Below are 24,847 nucleotides of genomic sequence, written 5' to 3'. Positions count from 1 at the left end.
GGACAGATATATGGATCGATGCAGATCATTCTTTTAGTTTTTTTCTCTTAATGTTTATATGAGAGTGAATTCTCTCAAAAAGTTTTGCAAAATCACTTCAGACTTTCCTCAGCATTTACTTGTTTGCATTTTCTGTATGATACATAAAATATTCACCAAATCATTAATTGATCACTTTCAAATACATCATCTATCTCCTCCCCTTCTGTTCCTTCTCCTCCCCCAGCCCCCTTCTCTCGCGCGCTCGATCGATACTCCGCTCTCGATCGCTCCGGAAGGAATTGGAGCTAGAGATGACCTTTGGCTGCGAAAACTGCAGATGCTGCCGGCTCCCTTTTTACATTTTTTTAGTGTAATTTCTCATGTTAAAAGCAAGGTTGCCGTGGTTTACATTTTCTTCCGTCGATGCCCATGAAATTTAAAGGTAAGTTCATCCCTTTGAGGGCTATTCTTTTTCTTTTGTTTTGTTTTTTAAACTAAACTTATGAAGAGATGCGCTCATGCAATAAATAATGCAACGGCAACGCCAACCTCCGCCATGACATGTCCGCCTGCCTCTCACTCAGTCTGAGTCTCGTGTCTCTGCCTAGACAGCTGGCAGCCGTCTGTTTCGAGGAGTTTTTTAATAATTTTTTTTTATTTCTCCTTGTACACAGACGGCTCGCTATCGTGCAGCCACCATTAGGGGACTTGCAATGCAAAATCCCCCTGTCGGGGCTCTTCAATTTTTGTCTTTAAATTAAGTTTAATGAATAAAAATTTTGAAAATTAACGTGACCAAAATGCAAATTTATATTCCCTCTTGCCTCTTGGCATTAATTGCCAAAAAACGGAGAAAAATGAAGTTAAAAGGAACAAAAACAGTGACTTACCTTGGCTGTCGCGCAAATTCACTTCCCCGTTTTATCCGATCTTATCAAGTACATAAACATATGGCCATTGAGTCCCCTGTACAGATCGCGCTAGAAGTAGGAACTTCGGTGAGTTTTTGGTGAGAATTTGGTGAGTAAAGCCAACGGCAATGAAGTTCAGCTGAACAACCAACAAAACGTAGACCGAAGCTTTTGGTCTAGTCTCTGCCCTGCATTTGCTTCTGACCCGAGGCCGAGCTGATGCATGCCGACAGCTCGGGCTGGCTGGGGGCGGCGTTGGCGTTAGCCCCGGTGGGGGGGGGGCACTCAGTATAATTATGATGCATAGTGGGTATGTCAATGACAATGTGCCGTGGAGGGGACCCCCATTTTACTCCAAATTTCTGTTTCAAGGCTTAGCATTTTTGTCTTATTGAGAAGGACAAAGAAAGCCGCTCCAACACCAAGGCATTTTCTTCGAGAAAAAAGAAAGAAATCCGCTCCAAAGCTTTGCATATTTTTTGTTACGCCATTCCGATCACATTGATCTACTAATAGTAGTTAGTGAACTGCAATTTTGGTGAAAAGCGGCCGCAGAGCGCTGTACCATCGCGCCAGCGCACCCGGCAGAGGCCACGCTAGCTGCATCATGAACATGACCGTTCCGTAGGGATGCATTCGCACTCACACGCTGGACCCCCGTTTTCACAAACATTTGTAGTTCCGAAGCCCGTTCCAAGGACCCTCCTTTTTACAATTTAAGCCCGCTCCAAGGCCCCCGTTTTTTGTCTTGCCCGCGGCACAGCCCCACCATTTTTTTGGTCGAGGGCGTTAGCCCTCTGAATCTAAAAATTTAGCTGAAATAAATCTGGAGGAGCTTTTTAAACATTTTCTTTTCTGGTTTTGGCATGTTTGTTTACAAGAGACTAGGTATGTGACCAAAAAAATGAAAATAATCAAATATGAATAAATTTGGTATCATTTGAAAGCTCTTATAATACGGTAAAGTTAAGTTAAAATTAAAAAGACCTTTCAACTGATACCAAGAACTCTATTTTTCATCAAGAAATTATAAAGTTATTCTGGTTTAAGTCGCGCATATTCATCCAAATTTGGAGTACAGAACCGATTTTTGTGACCACTTTGAACCCAACTTCCCAAGTCTTCAACAAGCTCTAACTTCTTTGTTTTTGAGCCCTATGAAGTAATTTAGGTATCAATGGAAAGGTGAAAGAAGGCTCAATTGATGTGTAATCATTTCATCTTGTAATTGTTCTTATTATGTGTAAAATAATTTCTTCTAATTAATTATGCAAATTATGCAAAATCACAATTACTCGCCTCTTTGCCAAATGAAGGTGATCATGATGATAGATAATATATATAATTTAGTTGGCATCAAAACAGCATCATGTAGATAATTTCCTAAAGTAAATGAATTTGTTTAAAGTACGGTATTGTTTTTGTAATTTCTAATGTATTTCTTTGTTTTTCTGATATAAATTACAAGCTCTTTTTCAACTATTATTGTTTCACCAATTCCTTATGTATTCTTTTGTTTCAACAATTTGTTAATATACATGTGTAATATGTAGCTTTTGATTTTAGAGACAATGGACATTTGATTACATTTTTTTAGGAGGGATGAGCAGCTGAGTGTAAAATATGTATGTAGCATTGACATTGTATGCAATTTATTTAAAGTATCAAGGATTAAGCTTTAGTATATTCTATCATTTTTCAATGCATTTCTTAGATTTGTATGCATACATTGTATTACAAAGGCCCTGTTTGAGCTCTTTTTTTTAGAAAAATAAATAAATTCAAATTATTAGTTGAAGCCAAAAGAAAAGGAAAGGAGTGGTCTATTTCTTTCAACACAAAACAAAAAAAAAAACCAGGAAAAAAAGATAACAAAGCTCTAAACAACAACCAAACAGACATCAAAGCTCCAAACAAACACTAAACACAAGAGAAACAAAAGTGACACAAAAACTTGTACCAATTCTGTCCCAATTTTCCAGTTTAAAACACAACCTCCACCTGCACCCCTAATGAAAAAAAAGAAAAGTAAATAAAAAAATAGTAAAATTGATATAAAAAACAAACATACATAAATACAGGACTTCGACCCATCTGGTAATGGAATATTTTTTCCTCTGAGTTTTCATGTATTTTCTTACAAGAGTAAAAAAAAAAAGTAAATAAATAAACATCTTAAAGTTCATGCATTTTGATAAAAAAATTAACATTTAAGATATTCTCCCTTCAAAAGCAAATCCAGTCTCCAAATGATGAAACAAAAAAATTGAAAAAATAAACAATAAAAAAATTCAATAAAGAAACTAAAAAAATAAATAAATATGAAAAAAAAAATTGTTTGCATTTTAATTAAAAAGTCAACATTTATGATATTCCCCTTTCATTTTTCAAAAGCAAATCCAGTCTCAAAATAATGAAATATGATTGGAAAGTTTTGAAATATATTTTTTTCTACAAAAGAAAAAAAGAAACACTATAGATTTTGCATTTTAATTTTAAAAGTCAACATTGATATTCCACTTCCAAAAGATCCAGTTTCCAAATGATGAAACATGATTGAACAATCAACCATCTTGACTCTGGAACCTTGGGAGGAAAGAATGTTTTTGTGACAAAATGTATGTATTAAAATCAATATCAGAATAATAACCTACGGTATAATGACAGAAATTTCTGAAAAAGGCACAATATTATCAAGTAAACAATTTAAGACCTAGTTCAATCCAGCATGAACGACTCACTATTGACCGCTCCCATCACCCCGCCAACCGCATCGGGCAGCTCAACTGCCGAGAGACCGGCTGTGACAAGGGTAACCCAGGGAGCTCGCATCTCTTATATCTGGACTGCAAGTTGATAGAATCTTATTTTTTCGCCTTTATTTTCAAGATGACTAAATTTCAAAAGAATAATTGGAACATACTTCTACTTACCATGAAAAATTTCGATCATTTGCGCATCCAAAAATTTGATGAACTTTCAAGCTCCGATATCCAAACTTCACAGGCGAGTATCCATATTGAAACTTTATATACAGGAAGTGCGCATCTTCAACTGTCTGTAAAAAGGCAGGAGATTGCATGCAACTATGTGCGCATGAGCATTAAACCCCATTATTGATCAGCCACCTAGACAGAGGCGATGCCACTTGCAGCAAAACCCGTGCGAAAACCGTGCAGCCAAAACCAGTGCTCGCGATGCGCCCGCATTCGCACATACCTACCTAATGGTGGCTGCACGATAGCGAGACCTAACTAATTGTCAAGTAGTAGACTGATGATAGATTATAAGATCCTAACTTTTTTAGTGATAAATCTGCTGTTTATTCGTGTTACGGAGGAGTTTTTCAACATTAAAGGTCAAGTCCACCTCAGAAAAATGTTGATTTGAATTGATAGAGAAAAATCAGACAAGCATAATGCTGAAAATTTCATCAAAATCGGATGTAAAATGGGAAAGTTATGACATCTTAAGGTTTCGCTTATTATTCACAAAATAGTTACATGCACAATTTAGGGTACCACAATTTAGTCACAAGCAAATGAGAGAATTGATGTTGCTCACTCACTATTTCTTTTGTTTTTTTATTGTTTGAATTATACATTATTTCAATTTTTACAGATTGGACAATAAGGACCAACTTGACTGAACCATAAAATGTTAAACAATGGTAATTCCACATGTCCAGGGAGAAATCAAACTTTGTTCCACAGGACAATGCAGAGAAAATAAGAATATTTCGTATTTTATATAATGAAATACAAAAGTAATAGTGAGTGATATCATCAGTTCCCTCATTTGCATACCAACCGGTATGTGCATATAACTGTTTTATGAAATTAAGCGAAACTTAAAAATATCATAACTTTCTTATTTTACATCCGATTTTGATGAAATTTTCAGCATAATGCTAGTTAAATTTTTCTCGTTTTATTCAAATCAACTTTTTGTTGGGTTGAACTTGTCCTTTAACTTTTTGGCAAGAGTTGAAAAAAAACCATGGAGAAGTTCCAGAATAATATATCTAGCCATAATATAGAACATACGGGAGTGGAAATACATTGTACATACCAAAATATGGCTTTATTTCGTCAAATTTCGAGCAGGATCTAGTGTGAGTAATTGTCCATAGACATCGGTTAATTCAGTCAGTAAAGGGTCTGTGAGTCTATACTAGTCAAACTATCGGCTGATAATCATTAAAAATACCACTACCGGTATCAGCCTTTCTCGCTAGCATAGCGGGAAGAGGTCTTGACTGCAGATAAAATGAGGTGAGTTCGAGTCCCAACTAAGGTAAGCAACAGAAAAAAATGATAGAAAAATCTGAGATGAATGAACCAGAAGTCTCAACAATCTTTTGTTTTTTTTTGGTTGGGGGTGCATATGGAACTCTTTCCATATGCACTAGTTACTTTTCTGCCCTTTAAAGGTCAAGTCCACCTAAGGGAAAGACTTCCTTTTGTCCCCTCCACTAATTTTAAAAAATACTTCTCCAAAACCCCCTTCTTTCATTCTCTTTTTCTTTTATTTTTCTTCTTACTTCCTGTTGGAAATTGGTTTCACACCTCTCGCTGTATAATTCCTGCTAGCTCTCACTGAGCTAGCAGGCATTATTGAAAGCCATGGGTTTCGTAACGGTTATCAACCGATATTATGACTAGTCTACTCTCCAAGCGTATTGGGTACCAGTATTTATTTTTCTGACTAAATAAACTGATGCCATTGGGAATTACACACACTCGAAATTTTGACGGAATAAAGCCATATTTTGGTATGTATCCAACCTTTCCTTCTTAAATCTTAGATATACATGGTCATTTTCAAACAAAAGTGGACATGGGGGTGAAAATTAAAACTTGCTAGAAATCATTAGGCTTCAATGTTTTTTGAAACTAGACATCTTAAAGTATATTTTTCCATTTCATTTACATAAAATTATTATGTCTTGAGATACAGTGAATTTTATGCAAGGGAAATTAAATGTTACAAAATGTTGATTTTTGCATTAAAATTCACATATTGCCTATCACAATATAAAATTTGTATTAGAAGTGCATTTGTTGGCAAGATACAAGCTGTGTATTGTATCTAACTCCTAAATAGCAAAAAAAAATTCTGTGAAGTGTTTTTCTGAAAAAAATTGGGTTTCAAAGTTTTCAAAACTGGTTGTCGTGTCACGTTTTAAATGCAAAAAGTTTTCTAGAGCTGTGTATTCTGAAAATTAATTTATCCCAGTACTGGAGCAAATACAGTTTATCTGTACCTTATTGTATATAAAGTAACTTGGTCCAATGTGTTAAGGTAAAGCTAAAATTAACTGTTAAAGTTGTGTCGTGTCACTCACAATGTCGTGTCACTCACGAAATGTTGTGTCACTCACGGTATTATATTGTGTATAAAAAAGGACATCCAGTAATTTTTGAAGCGTTTTACCAGGGATACAGTCAAAATGTTGTTCCTGACATCATTTAGGCCTATTTTAGGCTAATAATTTCCTCCATCTTCCTAATTTTACTCCTTTTTATGGAAATATTGAATTTGACATTGAGTTCATCTATTTTCTCTCCTCTCCGTGGTTGCCTTGGTTTAAAAAATCCTGACAATTTTCCATTTGTGTGAAGACTTGGATCCTAATTCATATTTTGGTGAATACAACATAATCAATCAACACAAAATTATGAATGTATCAAGAGAAAAAACACTATACTTTAGCAATGGACATATTTACAACATTTGCATAAAGGGTTGGTGATGGTGAAAGTCATACCTAGGTATTACTCGAACATTCTCTGTCTCCATTTACAGAAATGAGCAGAAGGTTCACCTTTCTTTTGAGCAATGTTATTTCTTTGTTATACTCAGCTAGAAAAGTCACGGATCCTTTTTTGAAATTTGCAGAAATTTTAGTGGTAAAGTAGTGTACATGAGATATAAGAGATCACCATGAACACCAAACATTTTTTCAAATTCGGAAAAGAAAATGTCTTTCTTTTCCTTCTGATTGATTACCGTAAATCAACCTTTTCATTTGCCATAAAGCTTGTATTCCAGGACATGAAATAAACAAATTTGCAAGAAAACAAACATTTTAGGTGAGAATGAGATTTGATAGAACATTTTGGATATTGCTTTTAAGCAGCTACATGCCAAGTTCAAAATCATTATTTGTTCGGCCACCATTCATACCGCTAGTGATTAACTACATGTAGGGTCTGAACAGCAAACTACCATAAGCGGGCCGATGTGTGTTCAGAGCAGATTTGCATTTACATATATTCATTACAACAAAATGATGCATGTTCATGTAGGTCCCAACAAGTCCCAACCGAGACCGCATTTTGATTTGAGCAACTTTGGATGGGTTGCCATGTATCAGTAGATCAATTTTTTTGTTGTTGGGGGGTACCCTTATAAGAACAGAGCTGGACCTTGAGGGGAAAAGCTATTGAGGTATAAAGGGAGCCTGGTTGGGATGCTGAATTGGATTTTAGTGTGACATCCAAGTGTGACTATTGAGAATACCTTTCTTACAAGGAAAAATTATTCCATCCGTTGTGGATGCTGAATTGTATAAACCTGTAAACTTTCATATACAGATAGGGAGAAAGAGCTAAAGTTTTGAATGATATCAGGCCACAAAAAGAATGTTTGAGTTGATGTCAATGCCAAGACTGCATAACACCTCCTTCAAGTGCCCCCTCCTCTAAAGAGGAGAGTGGTAGAAGCCCTAGTGTGACAATATGGTATGGTATAGGAAAGGTGAGTTGATGGGCAAATATGACCATTAACCAAGAATAAAACATCAGGATGACGTATTATGAACTTTAAAGAAAGCAGTTATTATGTAATTAAGCTTGTTTTTTGGTTAATGGTATTTTACTCTTCTACATCATGCAAAAAATACTTTCAATGTTGAGATAAATGTTGTATTTTTGCACTTGTCGTGTCACTCACGTTTTGGATGTCGTGTCACTCACGGTATATAGGAGGGTACCATTTTCCATAGAGAAGGTTTGATTGATTTTGACTATATGTGTTAGATAGGTACACTATTTATGTCCATTTACTGGTACTCACAGTACCCCATGACAACTACTTGGGCACGAATCCAACCATATGTGTTAGTGGTCAGAAACCCATGTCCAAAATTTGTCTTGTCACTCACGCACCATTTTTTAATCATATCTACTAAAGGAATTGTTGAATTCAAATCAAACTCGTAGTGGCCCAAGCCAGTCCTATATTGTATATAATATAGTAGTCATGATTGATTCATAACCTTTAAGTTTGAAGATATGGTCAATTCCAGCGTAACGGACATGACGTTCAGACAAATTTTTGTAATTCAAATATTTGTACAGTAGAATCAGCAGTCTTTTGATAATTGTTACTAAGCTTATTAGACACATTTAAGTATCAGTTACATACACATAAAATTTCAAATCGTTTCGTTGAACAGTTGCGGAGAAATTGCACTCTTTGTGAGCGTAACGGACATGACACGAAATGGACGAAGCATTTTTACCTCCTATTGCTTATCAAAATTCCTGTGAATTCTTAGATTGCATGCACCTGACATTGGTGTTAATTTAACCTTAAGATCATGTTCTATCCATAAAATGGTGTTTAACAACAGTTTTGCAGTGCATTCTGTATTCCTAGCTCAAAATGTAGCGTAACGGACATGACACACGAAGCGTAACGGACATGACAGTTTCGTCCACTTTTTGTAAGCGAATATAATTATTCTATTACAAGATATGGTACAAGTCTAATTGTTTACATGTTAAGGCTAGAGGTTAGAGACACATATCATAACTGGTAATCTGTAATATCTCCTATTATTTTGCAATTTGAGAGGGGGTCTTTTTGTACAATATTTATAAAACAAAAAAATATTTAGAAAAATTTATTTTACACCGGTTAACAACAGTTAATGAGTATTTTCCAGTTACTATCATCCACCACACCTAATTAAAGGAGAAAAAGTTGATAGAAAAGATTTTTATTTGTTATTCATGCCCTAATATTTGATAATATACTAGCGTAACGGACATGACACCCTTACGAAGTGAACTTAATCAGTACTTCTTAGTTTGAAAATGAAAGAAATATGAATAATGAATGTAATTATGTAACAGCAAAGTACCTTTACTAACACTCTAAAGAAAAATATGTAGATATTATTAGCAGGTATCATTAAATTAATAGCTATAGCCTAAGTGATAATTTTATATTGAATACAATGTTTATCATACCACTACGACACACTGAGAAGACCAAATCTCATTTTTTGTGAGAAGAAAACAAAATTTACCAGACCTGTATAAATCCAAGAAGAACATATTATGGAATGTATTGTATGATAAAGAACATGTACTAGTATTAATGTCAGTTTTAAGATTACAAAAAATGGTATTAAAATTTAATAGCAGTACCTGGAAACCGGTCTTTCATTATCGATTATGTATGAGTTGAAAGGTAATCGGAATGTTTGTAAATAGCTTCTGAGATTTTTTTTTCATTCAAAATAACTATCATCCTGAGTATAATCATCCTTTCATCAAATCTTGGATGTTCTAAATCTTACAATCTTGCTTGCTGACAAATGTGGCTGTATCTAATTTCATTGTATTGTCCGCGCTGCTTGTGTATACAATTGAAGATACATCATTCAAATCGTGATTATGGCTGACCAAAATACTATGATGACATAATTTATTGATCGCGCCACATTCTTTCCACGGCCCCTTTGCTTTGTGATACTGCAAAGAAGTGCCACTGTAGATTCATGGATTCATAGAGCTACATCATGAAACACAGATATCCGAATACAAACTTGCTTTAAATGTGATCCCATGCCATCACTGAAGAAGTACATGTAGAGGTTGGTGAAAGTCAGATACTTTGAAGTAATATCATCAATGATCATGAATTCACAAGTTGGAGTTTTATCATGCTCCAAACTGTCAGTGCAAGAACCTAAGATAATCAAATGTTTGTTCAAACACGAATGATGCAGATTGTGATCTGAGTATGTTGCCAGATCTAGCTGCATCTTATCCTAATATTATGTGGCATACCGTTAATTCTCAGAAAAATCTACCAGAACAAGAGCTGAACTTTCATCATTCACCAACTTCTAAAAATAGCTTGAATGACATGCAGATTCTAGGAAATATTACATTCAGCTATCCTCAAACAATTGAGACTAACCTCAGTCTGTGACACTGAGCCTAATATTTTGTTTTTGTAAATGCTCCCATTTGGCATACATAAGGCGTCATGTCCGTTACGCGAATTGTCATGTCCGTTACGCCATTTTTATGAAAATGAGAAGTGGTAAGGGAAAATGATTGCTACACATGGTAGGGGGTTTAATTCTAACATAGAATCTGAATCTGCAGTACCTTTAGACAAATTTCCTGTAAGCTGTGAAAACTTTAAGTGAAAAACGTAACGGACATGACACTGATAATGGTAAAGAAATCACACAAATCTGAAGACAGATTTCTGTAAAATTGATGAATGGCATAAAATTTAACGATTATTTTCTGTTGGTTTCAACATTAATTAACTAATCAAAAGTTAAAAGAGACCTCTGGGACCTTGTTTGCTTTTAGTAGAGACAGGAAAGATGAATTGTTTAAAAATAGCCACAGTTTTTTACATTTTGCAATATACTATTCTATTTTTTTGATGATGGAAAAAAATTTAAAAATTTATCAATATTGCGATTTTTCTATTGGAAATTGAGACTTTATAGATTACTTTTAAAGAAAATTTGACTGCTTGAGTGAAATCTGAAACTTCATTTTTTCTCTAAAGTGAACATTTTCCATGGAATTGCCCATATGAGCCCTTAAACCTCTCCGATTTTCGTGTCACTCACGTTTGAAAATGACCACATGTATGTTAGATAATTCTTGATGAACCTTCTCCATATTTTTTTCAATTTTAGTGGAGGGGACATATGGGAGTCTTGCCCACCTGAGACAAATTTTGATTTTAATCAATAGAGAAAAATCAGACAAGATAATGATGAAATTGAAAACTTAATCAAAATTGGATATAAAATAAGAAAGTTATGACATTTAAAAGTTTTGTTTTAATAGTCATGTGCACAATCATGACAATTAAGTCAGGCAAATGAGAGACTCGATGTGATGTCCCTCTATTTCTTTGGGTTTTATTGTTTTAATTAGACAATATTTCAATATTTACAGATTTGACAATAAGGACCAACTTGACTGAACCATAATGTTAAACAATGGCAATTCCACATGTTTAGGCTAATTATGAAAATAAAACCTTGTTTCACATTAAAATTTTTCATATTGCATATAATATAAAAATACAAAATAAATAGTGAGTGAGTGATGTTATCAGTTCCCTCATTTGCATACCGACTAGAATGTGCATAGATCTACATGTACAACTATTTTGTGAAATTAAGCAAAATTTTAAAATGTCACAACCTTCTTACTTTACATCTGATTTTGATAAAATTTTCAGTGTTATGCTTGTTGCATTTTTCTATTTTTAGTAAAATCAACTTTTTGTTGGGGTGGACTTGTTCTTTAAATTTCACACAGAAGGTTGACGGCCATTAGGCTCGTAATGGTAGCACAAACAACCGCCGCTTAACTACATGTACAGCGTCTGTGCTGAAAAGATGCACCCTCCTCGATTACTCCTAAATAATTTTGCTTTTAGTTTTTGACGGGGGAAAAAAAGGAAGAAATAAATTAGGGACTACATGTAGATCTAGATCTAGACTCTATCAAATACAATCAGCTTATGGTACCACCTTTCTGAAAGTGAAAAATATGCAGGAAAATAGCGAATTTTGATGACAAACAGATCGGGATCAGCAAGGTTCTTCTTCGATCGCCATTGGTCAGCTACAGCTGAGAATACGGACCACTCAAGGGTTCATAACATGCCGCTGTGCACGGGATAATCAAGGCACGCATGCAACTCTCTCTGAGCTGATCCTTTATTCATTTATTTATTTATTAGAAAATATTTATACAGGATAAAAAGATCATCTGAATTGCTGTTTTACATCAATGTCCTGATTTAAAAAGGTTAAAAAACACATAAAGTTACAATATCATGATGAGATGAGTGATAGGGACGTTCCGAGATAAGAAGATTGGCGACATATCAACGCTTTCCGTTTCACGAAGGCATTTTTTTCTTCCAAGTCCGCGACATTGCTTTGAAAGATATCGATAGTATCGGGAAAAAAGTTTAGTCTTCATCGTCACCCGAACCTTCTATTTTGGAATGACGACTTCATAAAATCATATATTTGCACATGATTTGCACTAGTTTTGCTTCTTTGAAATGCTGTGGAAGTGTTTCGTACATCTTCCGATCATGAAAATGTCGGGACCCCTGCGATTCACATAAAATCATGTTCGTGAAAATAACAGTTTGTACAGTTAAATGGTGACAAACTTAATTTCGGAGACTTCCTCATGAATTAATTGTTCGCTGCAACTACTTTCTTTTACATGTACCTTTAAAACCCTGATGTTTGTTTTCTTCACTGTATTTACAGACCCACATGTACGTGTAGTCTCGGAGGGGGGTTCGTTCTTTGAGGTTCCACGACGAACAAGATGGAGTATAGCTATGCCCATGACAGACAGGAGGCCCGGGCTAACCCAGAGCCAGGCCAGGGGCACCCTCAGAACCAGCATCTTTTGCATTATCAGCACCAACAGTACCCACCACCACACCACCCAATACAGACAGGGTACCCTGGACTCAGGTTAGTAAACATCAGGGGCCTGTTTATTATGGTAACAAATTTGTAATAATAGTTAAAAGCTACTGAAATCTTGTAATCTGATTGGCTGATGGTGATTTTGTATGAAAAATTGTTACCACATGAAACAGGGCCCCGATATATTCTTGCAAACAATCTTGCAATAGACCAGTTCGTAGTTTACGTCATGGACAATTTTGGTCAAATGACCTTTCCATTTCTTTCATTATGAAGGGCAGATTTCAAATCGAGATATAATGTAAACATGCCTTGCTTAAATATTACATGTACGTATTAGAATATGCTTGAGAAACACTTGGGAAAAATCTGAAGTATACATGTAAGTACATGTATTTCCCTGCATTTCAAACGATTTCCCATTTTCCAAAAATGTTATTGAGGCACTATTTACCAGTATATACCATAAGTATACCCCACTCTGGCCAATCCTGTGTAGGAATAAAACTATTAAAAAAATCAATCAATTTTCTACCTTTGCATCCATAGACTTGCCCCGTACATGAACCCGCTACCGGTGCAGGGTGGGGGGACACCAGCAGGACTTGGTCTCGGTCAAGAAGGGGGTCTGGTCCAACCCCCAAGGATTCCTACATCGGGTTCTACAGCAAGCAGCAGGGATTCCAGTCAGAGTAGTCATGAATTTGAGAACGTTCTTAGTACTGTCATGCAAGGTAGGTGGTACCCATCAGGGGTGGCCATTTTACAGAAAATGTTGGTCTTTCCCGGCCAGTTGGGAAATACTGAGAAAAGTCGGAAACAGGCGTGGATCCAGCAGGATCGGACACAATACCATTTCAGGCGTCATATTGTCTGAGCACAATAGTGTGGCCTCTCAAGGCTGTTATGTAAAATTTTGTCTAATCTGGTTGGAACCACGCCTGCTAGTAAGTGCTAGGAATGTACAGTGTGGTGCAGAGAAATGCTAGAAATGCCTGAAAATAATGGTAGTATTCCCCTGCATTTTCAATGATTTCCCATTTTCTCTCAAATATTTATGAGGCAGCATTTCCTGGTATTTACCACCAATATTTCCTACTCCAGTGAAGCCTGGTACGTACCTCTGTGCAAAGACAGAAGAAAATTCTTTATATTATCCATCTTTCTTTTGATTGTAATTTGAACCCTAACTGACTTTTTACCTTCAAGTCTCGTGCAAGTTTTGAGACCAAAATTGTGACCCCTGGGTACGCGGGTTCCGAAATTACGCAACATGTCATAAGTGCATGCAGACCAAAAATTACTCAAAAATGTGAATTTGTGTACAAATCCAATGCAAATATTGTTTTTAGCCAAAATTCATGAATGTATCATTTTTCCTTTTACTGCTTAAAATCAATTAATTTTATCTTTTTATGGTCAAAATTAAGTCCTCGACAATTTCCATTGAAAAAACAATAGAAAACAAAAAGACAAAAAACAGAAATACATAAGAAATTTAGAATACAATAAATGTGATGTTGAAAGTTAAAAAAAATAAATTTGATCAGATGCCTATCTAGATTATGTGAAACAAAAATCAGCATTTCAGGGGCATTATTTTATTAATAAGAGCAAACTTATGATTTTACGCATTAATTAGCATAATTTATGAGACATGAGATTTTTTGCATAATTTGCTATTATAGTTTTGTAGATAATGCCATGGGTAACGCGTGTGCCAATTTTCGTCACGATCGCGTGATCGACCGCCGAGACTAAGGGGGGCTGAATCAGCCCCCCCCCCAGTCTCCTTAGGCATCGAAATAGCCCAGTCTATTTAGGGTTAAATGACAAGATTTGTTTATGAAACCAATATCACATGGGCTACCTGTAAATCAAAACAAACAAAGAATTGGGATTGGCTTGACTATAATATATTCTTTAGCTCAGATTTCTTGCTGCTAATACCTAGGTCAAATTTGCTCTGTTTTAACATTTTTATACCAACCACATACATATAGGTGCTTTGAATAAAAATGAATAAAACGGCTGTTTTCGACTCGCCGTATGGCCACCATAGAGCAAATGTGACCGAGGTATAATGCATGCATACATTCACATCATCTCTGGTCACATTTGAAATTTTACAGGATTCTACATGTAGGCTAAATGATGGGATGTCAAATATGTGGATACTATTTAAAAAGAGGAATCCAATTTTGGGCATAAAATGTGTGAGAGAGGACAAAAATAAGTAAAACAAAATAGTGAAATTTTGAACAATATCGGACAAAAAATAGGATGATTGTGAGCAGAAATGTGGTGCATATATACTTAACAAATTCCTGATTGAAATATCCCTTTACCATGTCAGTATCAATACAACTACCTTTGTTTTGCATTTGTTGTCTAGGGAGCAATGTACAAGGTCATTACCACCAAGAGGTACCATCACACAGCCAGCATGGGATACCTCTTCAGCAGATCCCAACGTTGCCATCGACCCAACAACCCTCACCACCCCTCCAGCAAGGTCAGACTGGTAGTAGCAACACCTACCACATAGAGGACCTCTCCCACAACACTCGCCTCCCAACTACTACCTCCTGCGACCCATTGAGCACCGCTCCTGGGAGCATCGAGGTGTGTGCCAACACGTCCAAGAGCAACTCGCGTGCCGTATCTTCTACGGGTCGCACGCCTAAGAAGCGGGCCGCTCCAGGATCTAATCCCAAACAACTGAGTAAGTTGCCCAGCATGCAGACACCATTGACGCAGATAGTGACTCCTCAGGTTTACCAGCAAACACAAGTGTCACAGCTACATGCGGACCAGACACCTCGCCCAAGGGACACCATAAGCTTCAGCAAACACTGCCAGACCGAACCTTTGTTCCAACAGGTCTACAATGCCTCGGTGCACTTTTCCAAGGAGAAGGAACTACCTGATGGTCTTAGGTATACAGAGGATGAGAAAGAGAAGAAGATATCTGGTGTCGTCGCAACCAAAGACCTTGAGGTCGGGATGCAGTTTGGACCGTTTACTGGAGAATTTGTGAAGGAAGGCTTGGGGTGCTTCAACCCAAACACATGGGAGGTAATTATACTGCACTTGTTCTTAAACTCAAAATCATAAAGGATAGGAAGGAGGCAAAATATTAATTTTCTTTTATTTGGAGCTACTTTTCACAAACTATTTCCTATGTCTGCTACTTTGCATAAACTTCAATGTATCAGTGAAAAGAAGATTTCCAGGGCTGTTGCATTTTGGGGGTTGAAATCACCCTGAGTCCCGTGTAAAGACAGATATGAGAGAACCAGGGATGTGAATGACTTTTAATGAAAATAGCTGAAATTGCAAAAGCTGTTATACAGACATAGTACACAAAAAGCTGAAAAAGGCTGAAAATTAAAAGGATAAAAGAGTAGGGTATTTGATAAGCACCTTCAGTGATATCTCTAGTTAAAGATTTACAGCTGAATTATGATTTCATGCATTGATTATCATAATTGATTAAAAATTTGAATATTTTCAGTACAATTATCCAATTTGGTGATTAATTCATGGGTGACGCCTGTGCCAATTTTCATTGGGATCGCATGATCAACAACCATGAGCTGAAAAGCCCCCCCCCCTCCTGGGCTGTGTGGTTTTAAAAATATCTTTGGATATATGTAGGTTTAAGCTCTGAAACAGAGGGTTCTGGGTTCGAATCCCAGCCATGGCGTAATTTCCTTCAGCAAGAAATTGATCCACAATGTGCTGCACTCAACCCAGGTGAGGTAAATGGGTACCTGGCAGGAATTTATTCCTTGAAACGCAGCGCGTAACAGCTGCACTGCTAAAGCCAGGGTAATTATGCTGCATACTGTAGAGCGCTTAGAGACTTCTGACAAAGTAATTATTAAGCGCGATATAAGTAAGTGTAATTATTATTGTTATAAATGACCAGATTATTTCTTATTATGTCTTGTATAGGTATGCGTGAGGGGAAAGACCTGGTACTACATCGACGGAGCCACCGACCCTCACAACTGGATGCTCCACGTCCAGTTTGCCAGGAATTCTGAGGAACAGAATCTGGAGGCCTTCCAGTTCTACGGGGACATCTACTTCCGAACCACCAAGCACGTAAAGTCTGGGACGGAACTGAGGGTGTTCTACAGCCAGGATTACTCTAAGCATGTGGGCTTCAAGGAAAACCTCAACAACCTGCTGTACTTTGAAGGTATGCTTTGGTTCACCTTGAAGCTATGGAACTTATTTTCCTTAGTGACCATATTTCTTGGCTCTGCAGATTTAATACTACATTAATATATTTGGATGCTTTGTTAGTAAATGTTCAGGATTAATGCGTGAAGTTGTGTGTATAACACCACACTCCACAAGATCTGACTACAACACAATTTTTTTTAACAAACCACATTTTTTATTAAATGTTAAAGTTTCAAGAAGAAAAATGATTCTATTTAAAGTGATTCATGCATATTCTTGCATACTTCGAGTATGCATCAGATTTTGCAGTATTTGCTCTTGCTTGCTTTTAATTAATAGACTCTTATTCTGGTATTGCCAAAAACAAAAATTATAATGGCACATGGAAATACTGGTAGCTTGAAAATATTACTTTTCATGTTACAAAAAACATAATTTCTTGAGATGTTTCTGGTTGTCAGAATCCATCACCTAAAATATTTTTCACAACCTATGATCATTTGATGTTATTCTTTGCCTTACGTGCAATTTAATCGCCAAATAAATAATCTTTCCCTTTCTTTTCTTGTGCATTTAGATGCTGAAAGGTTTGAGTGCAGAGACTGTGACAATCGCTATACTAATTCCAAAAGCTTGTTTAGACACATCAAGTTTGAACATGACAACAAGAAAAACCTGATTCCTCCCAAGGATTTTGAACCAGCCAAGCCCACTCCACCGCCGAAGCCAAAGATACCAAACCTCATGACCATCAAGGATGTCGCAGCAAAGATGGCGAGGGACAAAGAGCGCAATGCAGAGAAGGCTCGGGAGAGACCTCGAGTGGACAAGTCCAAGAGATTCTTGAAGGTCAAGCTCGTCCCACTTGGAAAATCTTCAGAGAAGGATGAGAAAGAAGGAGAGTTCTCTTGCAAGAGGTGCAGGAAGAAGTTCCCGTCGGAGGGGCACTTGAAGGAACATGCTGCATTCCACAAGGAAATGAAAGACGTGAAGCCAATTTGCGAGGTCTGTGGGCTCGAGTGTAAGCATAACAAAGCACTGAAGCAACATCAGCTTTCCCATAACCCTGATGCATTCCAGTGTGAGTTCTGCAAGAGGTATTTCCGAAGGAGAGGTTGTCTTGTATACCATCTGAGGCACATCCACCAGACCTTTGTAGGTGAGAAATGGACAAGGGGCAACGTCCAGGAGCAGATGACGAGATACGTGGGGCCTGGTGAGGAAGATGAGGAAGAGGAATTCCATCCGGAACTGCCCAAGGACATGTTAGGTAAGCATATCCTCATCAAGTCAAAGAAGCCAAGGGTTTTTAAGTGCCAGTTCTGCCCCAAGAAATTCATAAGACACAACCTGGTGTGCAAGCATGAAAGAACAGTGCACATGAACAATGGGCGCTTCAAATGTGAGTTCTGTTCGAAGACTTTTATGGAGGAATACAACTATACTCTGCATAAACGTAAGCATACCAAGGAACGCCCCTTCAAGTGTTCGGAGTGTCCTCAGTCCTTTGCATCGGAGAAAGCGCTCATTAACCACCAACCAGAGCATCGTGGGGAAAGACCTTTCAAATGTGACGATTGTGGGAAGGCATTCCGCACGAGAAAATACATGCTGAAGCACAAGCGAAGGCAGCATATGGCACCTTCTAGACTCTTCAAATGTGGATACTGTGACAAGACTTTCAAAGACAACACCGGCAGGGAGCGCCACGAACGTCGCCACAAGGGTATCCGGCCCCATGTCTGTCTGACGTGTGGGAAAGCGTTTGGTACAAAATATTCCTTGCAGACTCACTTGCATGTTCATACAGGGGAAAAGAAGTTCTCATGTCACATTTGTGGTCAGAAATTTGCCTTGAACAACACTCTTATAAGGCATCTCCTGCGACATGACAAGGAGTCAGCTCTGAGTGACCAAAGTATTTCCAGCGTTCAGGACAAAGTTGCTCTTCAGAACAGCTCAACTGGTAACACAGGACTCCAAGAAGTTCAACTCCACCCGTCGTAGTAGTAATTAGGATATCTTCCCTTCCATCATCAAGTGATTTGCTGATTAGTAAGGCGAGCTGATGTTCTTTTTTGACCTTTTGTTTTGAAACTGTGTTCTCGTGATTGTTCTCTTTATATGCTTCTGAAAATGGGTTTATGTTGATCCTTTTTTGTGAGTGTGTCCTGGTTGTAAAATATCGTACATACATGATTTTCACATTCAGCACATCTGTATGCGTATGAAAGTGACTCTGATATGATTTTTTTTGAGGGGGAGGGGTGTAAGGTCAAATGTCACAGGGGTCATTGTATGCATGAATGTTTCCCCCAAGAACCATTTCGCTGCTAAAGCAATTTAAACTTGGTCATGTGGCGTACATTTAATGTTATATGGCGTAATTTCCTTCAGCAAGTAATTAATCCAGTGCTGCACTCAACCCCTGATACCGGCAGGAAGTAATTCCTCAAAAAGCTTAAAGCTATGAGCGCTAGAATCGGTAGCGGAGCTTAGCCAGATTAACTTAGGACTGCCTTGAGCACCTATCAAGACGAAATGGTGCGATATACAAATATCCTGTATCGTGTATCATGTATCGTGTATCGAGTCCTAATCATTAGGTTATAGATCAAAGGTCTCAGAAGTCCTATCCAAATAAAAGCACTTGAAGAAAAAAGCCTCACACCTGACGCTTTTATAACTGTAAAAAAGGGAAACTCATTAATGTATGCAAACAGAAAGGACTATGGTTTGATTAGATATGAAGCAATAGTTTGCTCAGGCAGTTCTCATGGTAATTGCAGTAACCATAATTTCAAAGAATCTTTACTGATTACCTGTAAATGGCCACCCCCATAATGTGGGGAATAGAAGCTAATAATGTAGTATTTTCTTATTTTCCTTCTTGTTTTTCCACTTTTCCAGATCAGAACTTGAGTCGAGAGGTGCAGATGGCAGACGGGACATGGGCATAGACCACAGCAAGGGGACCGACCCTAAACCAATACAGCGAGATGCTCAGGACAAGAGAGATGAAAACCATAAGCCAATCTGTGAAATTTGTGGGGAGGAATGTAAGCACAACATGGCTCTGAGACAGCATGTGCTGTCACATGACCCCAGCTCATATCGATGTCAGTACTGCGATTGGTTCTTCAAGAGGGAATGCTGCCTCGTCTTTCATCTTCGCACCAGGCGCAAGATCACCATGGGTAGGAAATGGCTCCGGGGGACCATAGATGAGCTTCTGGAGAGGGACGATGCATCTGAAGTTGTCCAGGAAGAGTCCAGGCTTGTGGAGGAGATGAGGAAGCTGAAGCGGTTGCAACGGGCTGTGAATGACCTCAAGGGATTGAGACAAAGGTGTAAGATCTGCGGAAAGGAATGCAAGCATAGCAGAGCCATGAAGCAGCATATGCTGTCCATGACCCCAACTCATTTCGATGTCAGTTCTGCAAGCGGTACTTCAAGAGGAAAGGTTGTTTTGTTTTTCATTTGCGAACCATACATCATTTGTCCGTGGGTAAAAAGTGGTCCTGTTTTGAAAAGAGGATCTGATGACACCAACCAAAACTGACAGCAAAGAACTTGATCAGAGCAACGATTTGAATGACTATGGTAGTATGGTGTAGGAAATTGAAAGCTTAGACTCTACTGAAGAAGAATATGACTAAAGGACAGTTCATCAAAGGAAACGGCAACTGAAGAAACCTAGCACCTACATCTCATACAACGTGGTAAACCAGTCAAATCAGAGGTGGTGTCAGTTGCCATACATCAGGATGAGAAGGTAGACATTGTTGATAGAAAGAGTGAAACTGAATTTGCCAATGCTTGTTTGTATGTAAAATCTCATTTTTTTTCTTGCCATTCACATTACTACTACTTACCTTGATTTTTATGATGGCACATTTGGCCGCAATACATAACTTATTCAGCCTTCTTGGTAGGCTTTTGAAAATGCGCTTCAGATTCTGAAATAGATGTACAGTTGTACATTTGATAGATTCAAAATGTCTGATAAGGTATATGTAGCTACTTATGACCAACTTATTTTTCAGTTCATCCTTGTTTGACTATTAACCATTTGCAGCTGCATTGGGAAGGGGAGAGGGGGGCAACTTTATCAACAATCATGTACTGAAAAAGGTGAAGATCACCATCTGATTTTTTTTTTTTGGGGGGGGCATGTTCAGCCTATCCCTTTCAAAACCGTTTTCTGGTTCAAAATCACAGTGAAATTGTGGGTATTCTTCTTTCTTTTTGATGTACATGTTAAACCCTTTTACAATGATGGAGAGGGCTTACAATTCCAGGATATGATCCTTGTCTGTCGCTTTCTGATTATCACTCACTGAATAGTGAAGATAAGTGCTCGAAAGGCAATTTCTCAAGAACAATAAAACAAAGACGTGATATGACAAACATTAAGGAAAATATAGGGAATGTGACATATAAACCTTATGGAAATACCCAGTGGTAATTGCAATTTAATAGATGAATCTAGTTTCCCCTCAATGATGCAATTTGTTATATAGTTTGTGAACTCAACATTGATGCCCCATTTGTACCCCTTTGGGATATTTTTTTTCGTATGGTGTTCTTTTTTTCACTACAATGCTGATTTGATGGCTTTGAGAAACAAGGCTTGTTGCGTTTTGGCATCCACTTGGCATTTCGTTGCAATGTCGTCTCTTGCAATCTTCGTTGAGACAATACACACAGGAAGGGCAAGCACGTCTGGTGGCGCGTCCAAAGTTGATGACTTTGGTCCTAAATCTGCCTTCCTCCGTGTTCATTAGAACATTGTTGCATTTGAGATCATTGATGAGGAATCCTTGCCGATGCATGATGATGATTCATTCAACAATGTCCAGGGTGATCAAAAGATTATCCTCCTGCTTTCATCTGGAAGGTCTTCCATCCAGGGAGTCAGCCAGAAGCCAGAACGACGCTCTTCCCCCGCTGGGCATCACCCACAAACTCCATAGCTAGAGGGAGAGTATGACAGTCCAATGTGACATAACCGTAGTTCTGTGAAAGTGACAGAATGCACCAAGATCTTTTTGGATGCTTGCCTCCTCGCTTATGATGTAGAACTGATGATGACAGTGTGCAGGTGCCCTGTACGAAGGGAATTTCTTCAGAGCGATGGGATCTTTTTTCACCACATGCCTGAAGAGATAATCTGCACCGTTGGAACCTCTTCCTAGCTCAATGGTCCTGGCAGCAAGTCATTGTTTTATCCTAACAAAGACACGACCAATCTGGAAGGTATCAGACTGGATGGAAGGCATTTGGCCATCAAGGGCAACCTCCGGTTCCATATGATTATAGCCCTTCGCTGTGGTATCGTCTCTTGGTATATTCATTGAGACTGAAACATGGGAATGGCAAGCACGTCTGATGGCGCGTCCAAAGTCGATGACTTTGTCCTAAATCTGCCTTCCTCCTCGTTCATTAGAACATTGTTGCATTTCAGATCATTAATGAGGAATCCTTGGCGGTGCATAATGATGATTCCTTCAACGATGTCCAGGGCAATCAAAAGATTATCCTCATGCTTCCATCTGGAAAGTCTTTCATCCAGGGAGTCGGGCAGAGTGAAGCACTTCCCAAGCAGGGCATCACCCACAAACTCCATAGCTAGAGCGAGAGTTTGACAGTCCAGTGTGACATACCTGTAGTTCCGTGAAAGTGACAGAATGCACCAAGATCTTTCTGGATGCTTGCCTCCTCGCTTATGATGTAGAACTGGTGATGACAGTGTGCAGGTGCCCTGGCCGAAGGGAATTTCTTCAGAGCGATGGGATCTTTTATCACTGCATGCCTGAAGAGGTAGACTACACCGTTGGAACCTCCTCCTAGCTCAATGGTCCTGGCAGTAAGTCATTGTTTCATCCTAACAAAGACACGGCCAATCTGGAAGGTATCAGACTGGATGGAAGGCATTTGGCCATCAGGGGCAACCTCTGGTGCCATATGATTATAGTCCTTTGCTGTGGTATCGCCTCTTGGTATATTCATTGAGACTGTACACACGAGAAGGGCAAGCACGTCTGGTGGCACGTCAAAAGTTGATGACTTTGGTCCTAAATCTGCCTTCCACCTCGTTCATTAGAACATTGTTGCATTTCAGAACATTAATGAGGAATCCTTGGCAGTGCATGATGTGATTCCTTCAACAATGTCTAGGGTGATCAAAAGATTATCATGTAATAATATGTTCTGACAAGGGTTGGCCACTTTCTCATCTTCTCCATTGTTTTATCCTGCCACTCATGAAAATCTAGTTTCTTGAGAATTAGATCACCTTTTCCGTATGCTCTTGCCTTTTTCACCTCCTCCAAACAGAACGATGATGCTTCACATACTTTGTTCAGTTTTTTTGTCCATTTCCAGGATTTCTAATGGAATTTCTTCCATCTTCCCTCCAATACATTTTTCAAAATTTTCAAATCTCCAGTCGAGACATCAATTTTTCTCCCAGGTCAGCTTCTTGCAACATTTTCTTTCCAGAAATCTTCTGTTTTCCTTCCTAATTGTTCTTACTTATCTTACACATGGAGTTTGATGACCTGCTAGGCGCTCTTGAGCATTTTCTTTCCATGGAATATATGAAGATATGCTTGCTGAAGACAGTTCAATAAATTCATGGAATAAAATAAGTTGAGGGGAGAATCATTAAAAGAAAACCTTAGGAAGTCTGTAGAAATTAAAGTTAGAAAAAAGGTTATTCAGTTCGAATTACCTGTGCCACATTGCCACCAACAGAGCGTGGCATGTGAACGGGCACTGTGACACAAGAGAAATCACGTCCACATCCTACGAATGACTAACTAAATCAAAATAATTCAAGGAATTATGGAAAATGGATGCCTCTTTCATAAATATAAAGATTTAAAATGTGAAATTTCAGCAACTTTTGATGAAGCTTCTATTTTTTTTTATTTGGAGCGCAATATTTTGTTATATTTTTTTAGGAGCGCCGGCGCGATCGTGCTCAAAAATGAAGGTCTGAACTTCTTTCAAACCACATTTTTCATTTGTTGGTTTTGAAAAAAATCATGTGGTTTGATTTGATTGAAAGCATTTATTTCATTCATCATAAAAACAAATACAAGGCACATACAAAGTTTACATAAATTACGTGGAAAAATTGCAGATATTACAATTATAAAAATTTTGGAAACAATTTTACGAAATATAAGAGTGTACATGATTTTAAAAATGAATGAGGAGGCAATGAGAAAGAAAAAGCCTTATTAGCGCCATCCGCTGCCACCTTTACAAAATCTGGAAACTGAATATATCTGATATTGCAAAATACATGATGCAATACTGAATACCAGATATAAACATTGAACATAAAAGAGGAAAACACACACACAAAAAAAAACCCTGATCATATATTATTTGAATATTTATTGAGAAGTTTGGTTTTATATCTCCTTTTAAGAACATTTTATGATAGACTAGATTTAACAGAAAAGGGTAACTTGTTCCAGACATTGTATTGGCAATGTGGAATAAACTTTTACCTAGTTAAGTGAACTTACACAAATCGCCCTCCAAGAACTTCAAGTGTAGTTCCAGGGGATGACTCTTGTCGAAGCTTGAGTTACCCCAATGCCATGAGGGCATTCATTTGTGTGGGGAAATCGTTGAGGTACTGGGGATATTCACTGACGGGATAGATACGGTTAACAATTATCCTTTAGTCAACCGCTTGTGTTCCATCCCCAACTCTAATTTTGTTCTTATTATCTGATGAACACACAAGGGCCTGGACTCCGGGCTTTGTCACCATTTCAAGGAAATCCTTTACTCTGGCTGAGTGAAAGTGACTGTTCGAATTTCAAGATTAATTTCTAAAAATTTTCACGGAACTTTGGTAATCTTGATTGTCTCCCCATGCAAATGCCAGCCTCTTAATCCAATCTTGGCTCTAGCGTCAACTGCACTATCAAATACACAAAATTCTGTAATATATTACACTAAGCACGAATATAATTCACTATACCACTCTGGT

At 37.8% G+C, this 24,847-nt stretch overlaps 1 protein-coding gene and 1 pseudogene across 1 annotated transcript; both read left to right on the top strand.

Moving 5' to 3' along the window:
• Positions 1–303: 303 nt before the first annotated feature.
• On the top strand, positions 304–19,821 carry LOC121419995 (histone-lysine N-methyltransferase PRDM9-like). The gene is made up of 7 exons (XM_041614505.1): positions 304–424; positions 12,466–12,678; positions 13,183–13,367; positions 15,029–15,711; positions 16,594–16,843; positions 17,408–18,885; positions 19,741–19,821. Exons 2-6 carry the CDS (start codon positions 12,527–12,529, stop codon positions 18,835–18,837), a joined length of 2,700 nt encoding a protein of 899 aa, XP_041470439.1. The 5' UTR covers positions 304–424; positions 12,466–12,526; the 3' UTR covers positions 18,838–18,885; positions 19,741–19,821.
• On the top strand, positions 19,209–24,847 carry LOC121420665 (annotated as a pseudogene).

Source organism: Lytechinus variegatus, chromosome 8 (genome assembly GCF_018143015.1).
Source record: "Lytechinus variegatus isolate NC3 chromosome 8, Lvar_3.0, whole genome shotgun sequence".
Taxonomy (NCBI): Eukaryota; Metazoa; Echinodermata; class Echinoidea; order Temnopleuroida; family Toxopneustidae; genus Lytechinus; species Lytechinus variegatus.
The sequence above is the reverse complement of the archived record's forward strand: the minus strand, read 5'-3'. Positions and strand labels throughout refer to the sequence as shown.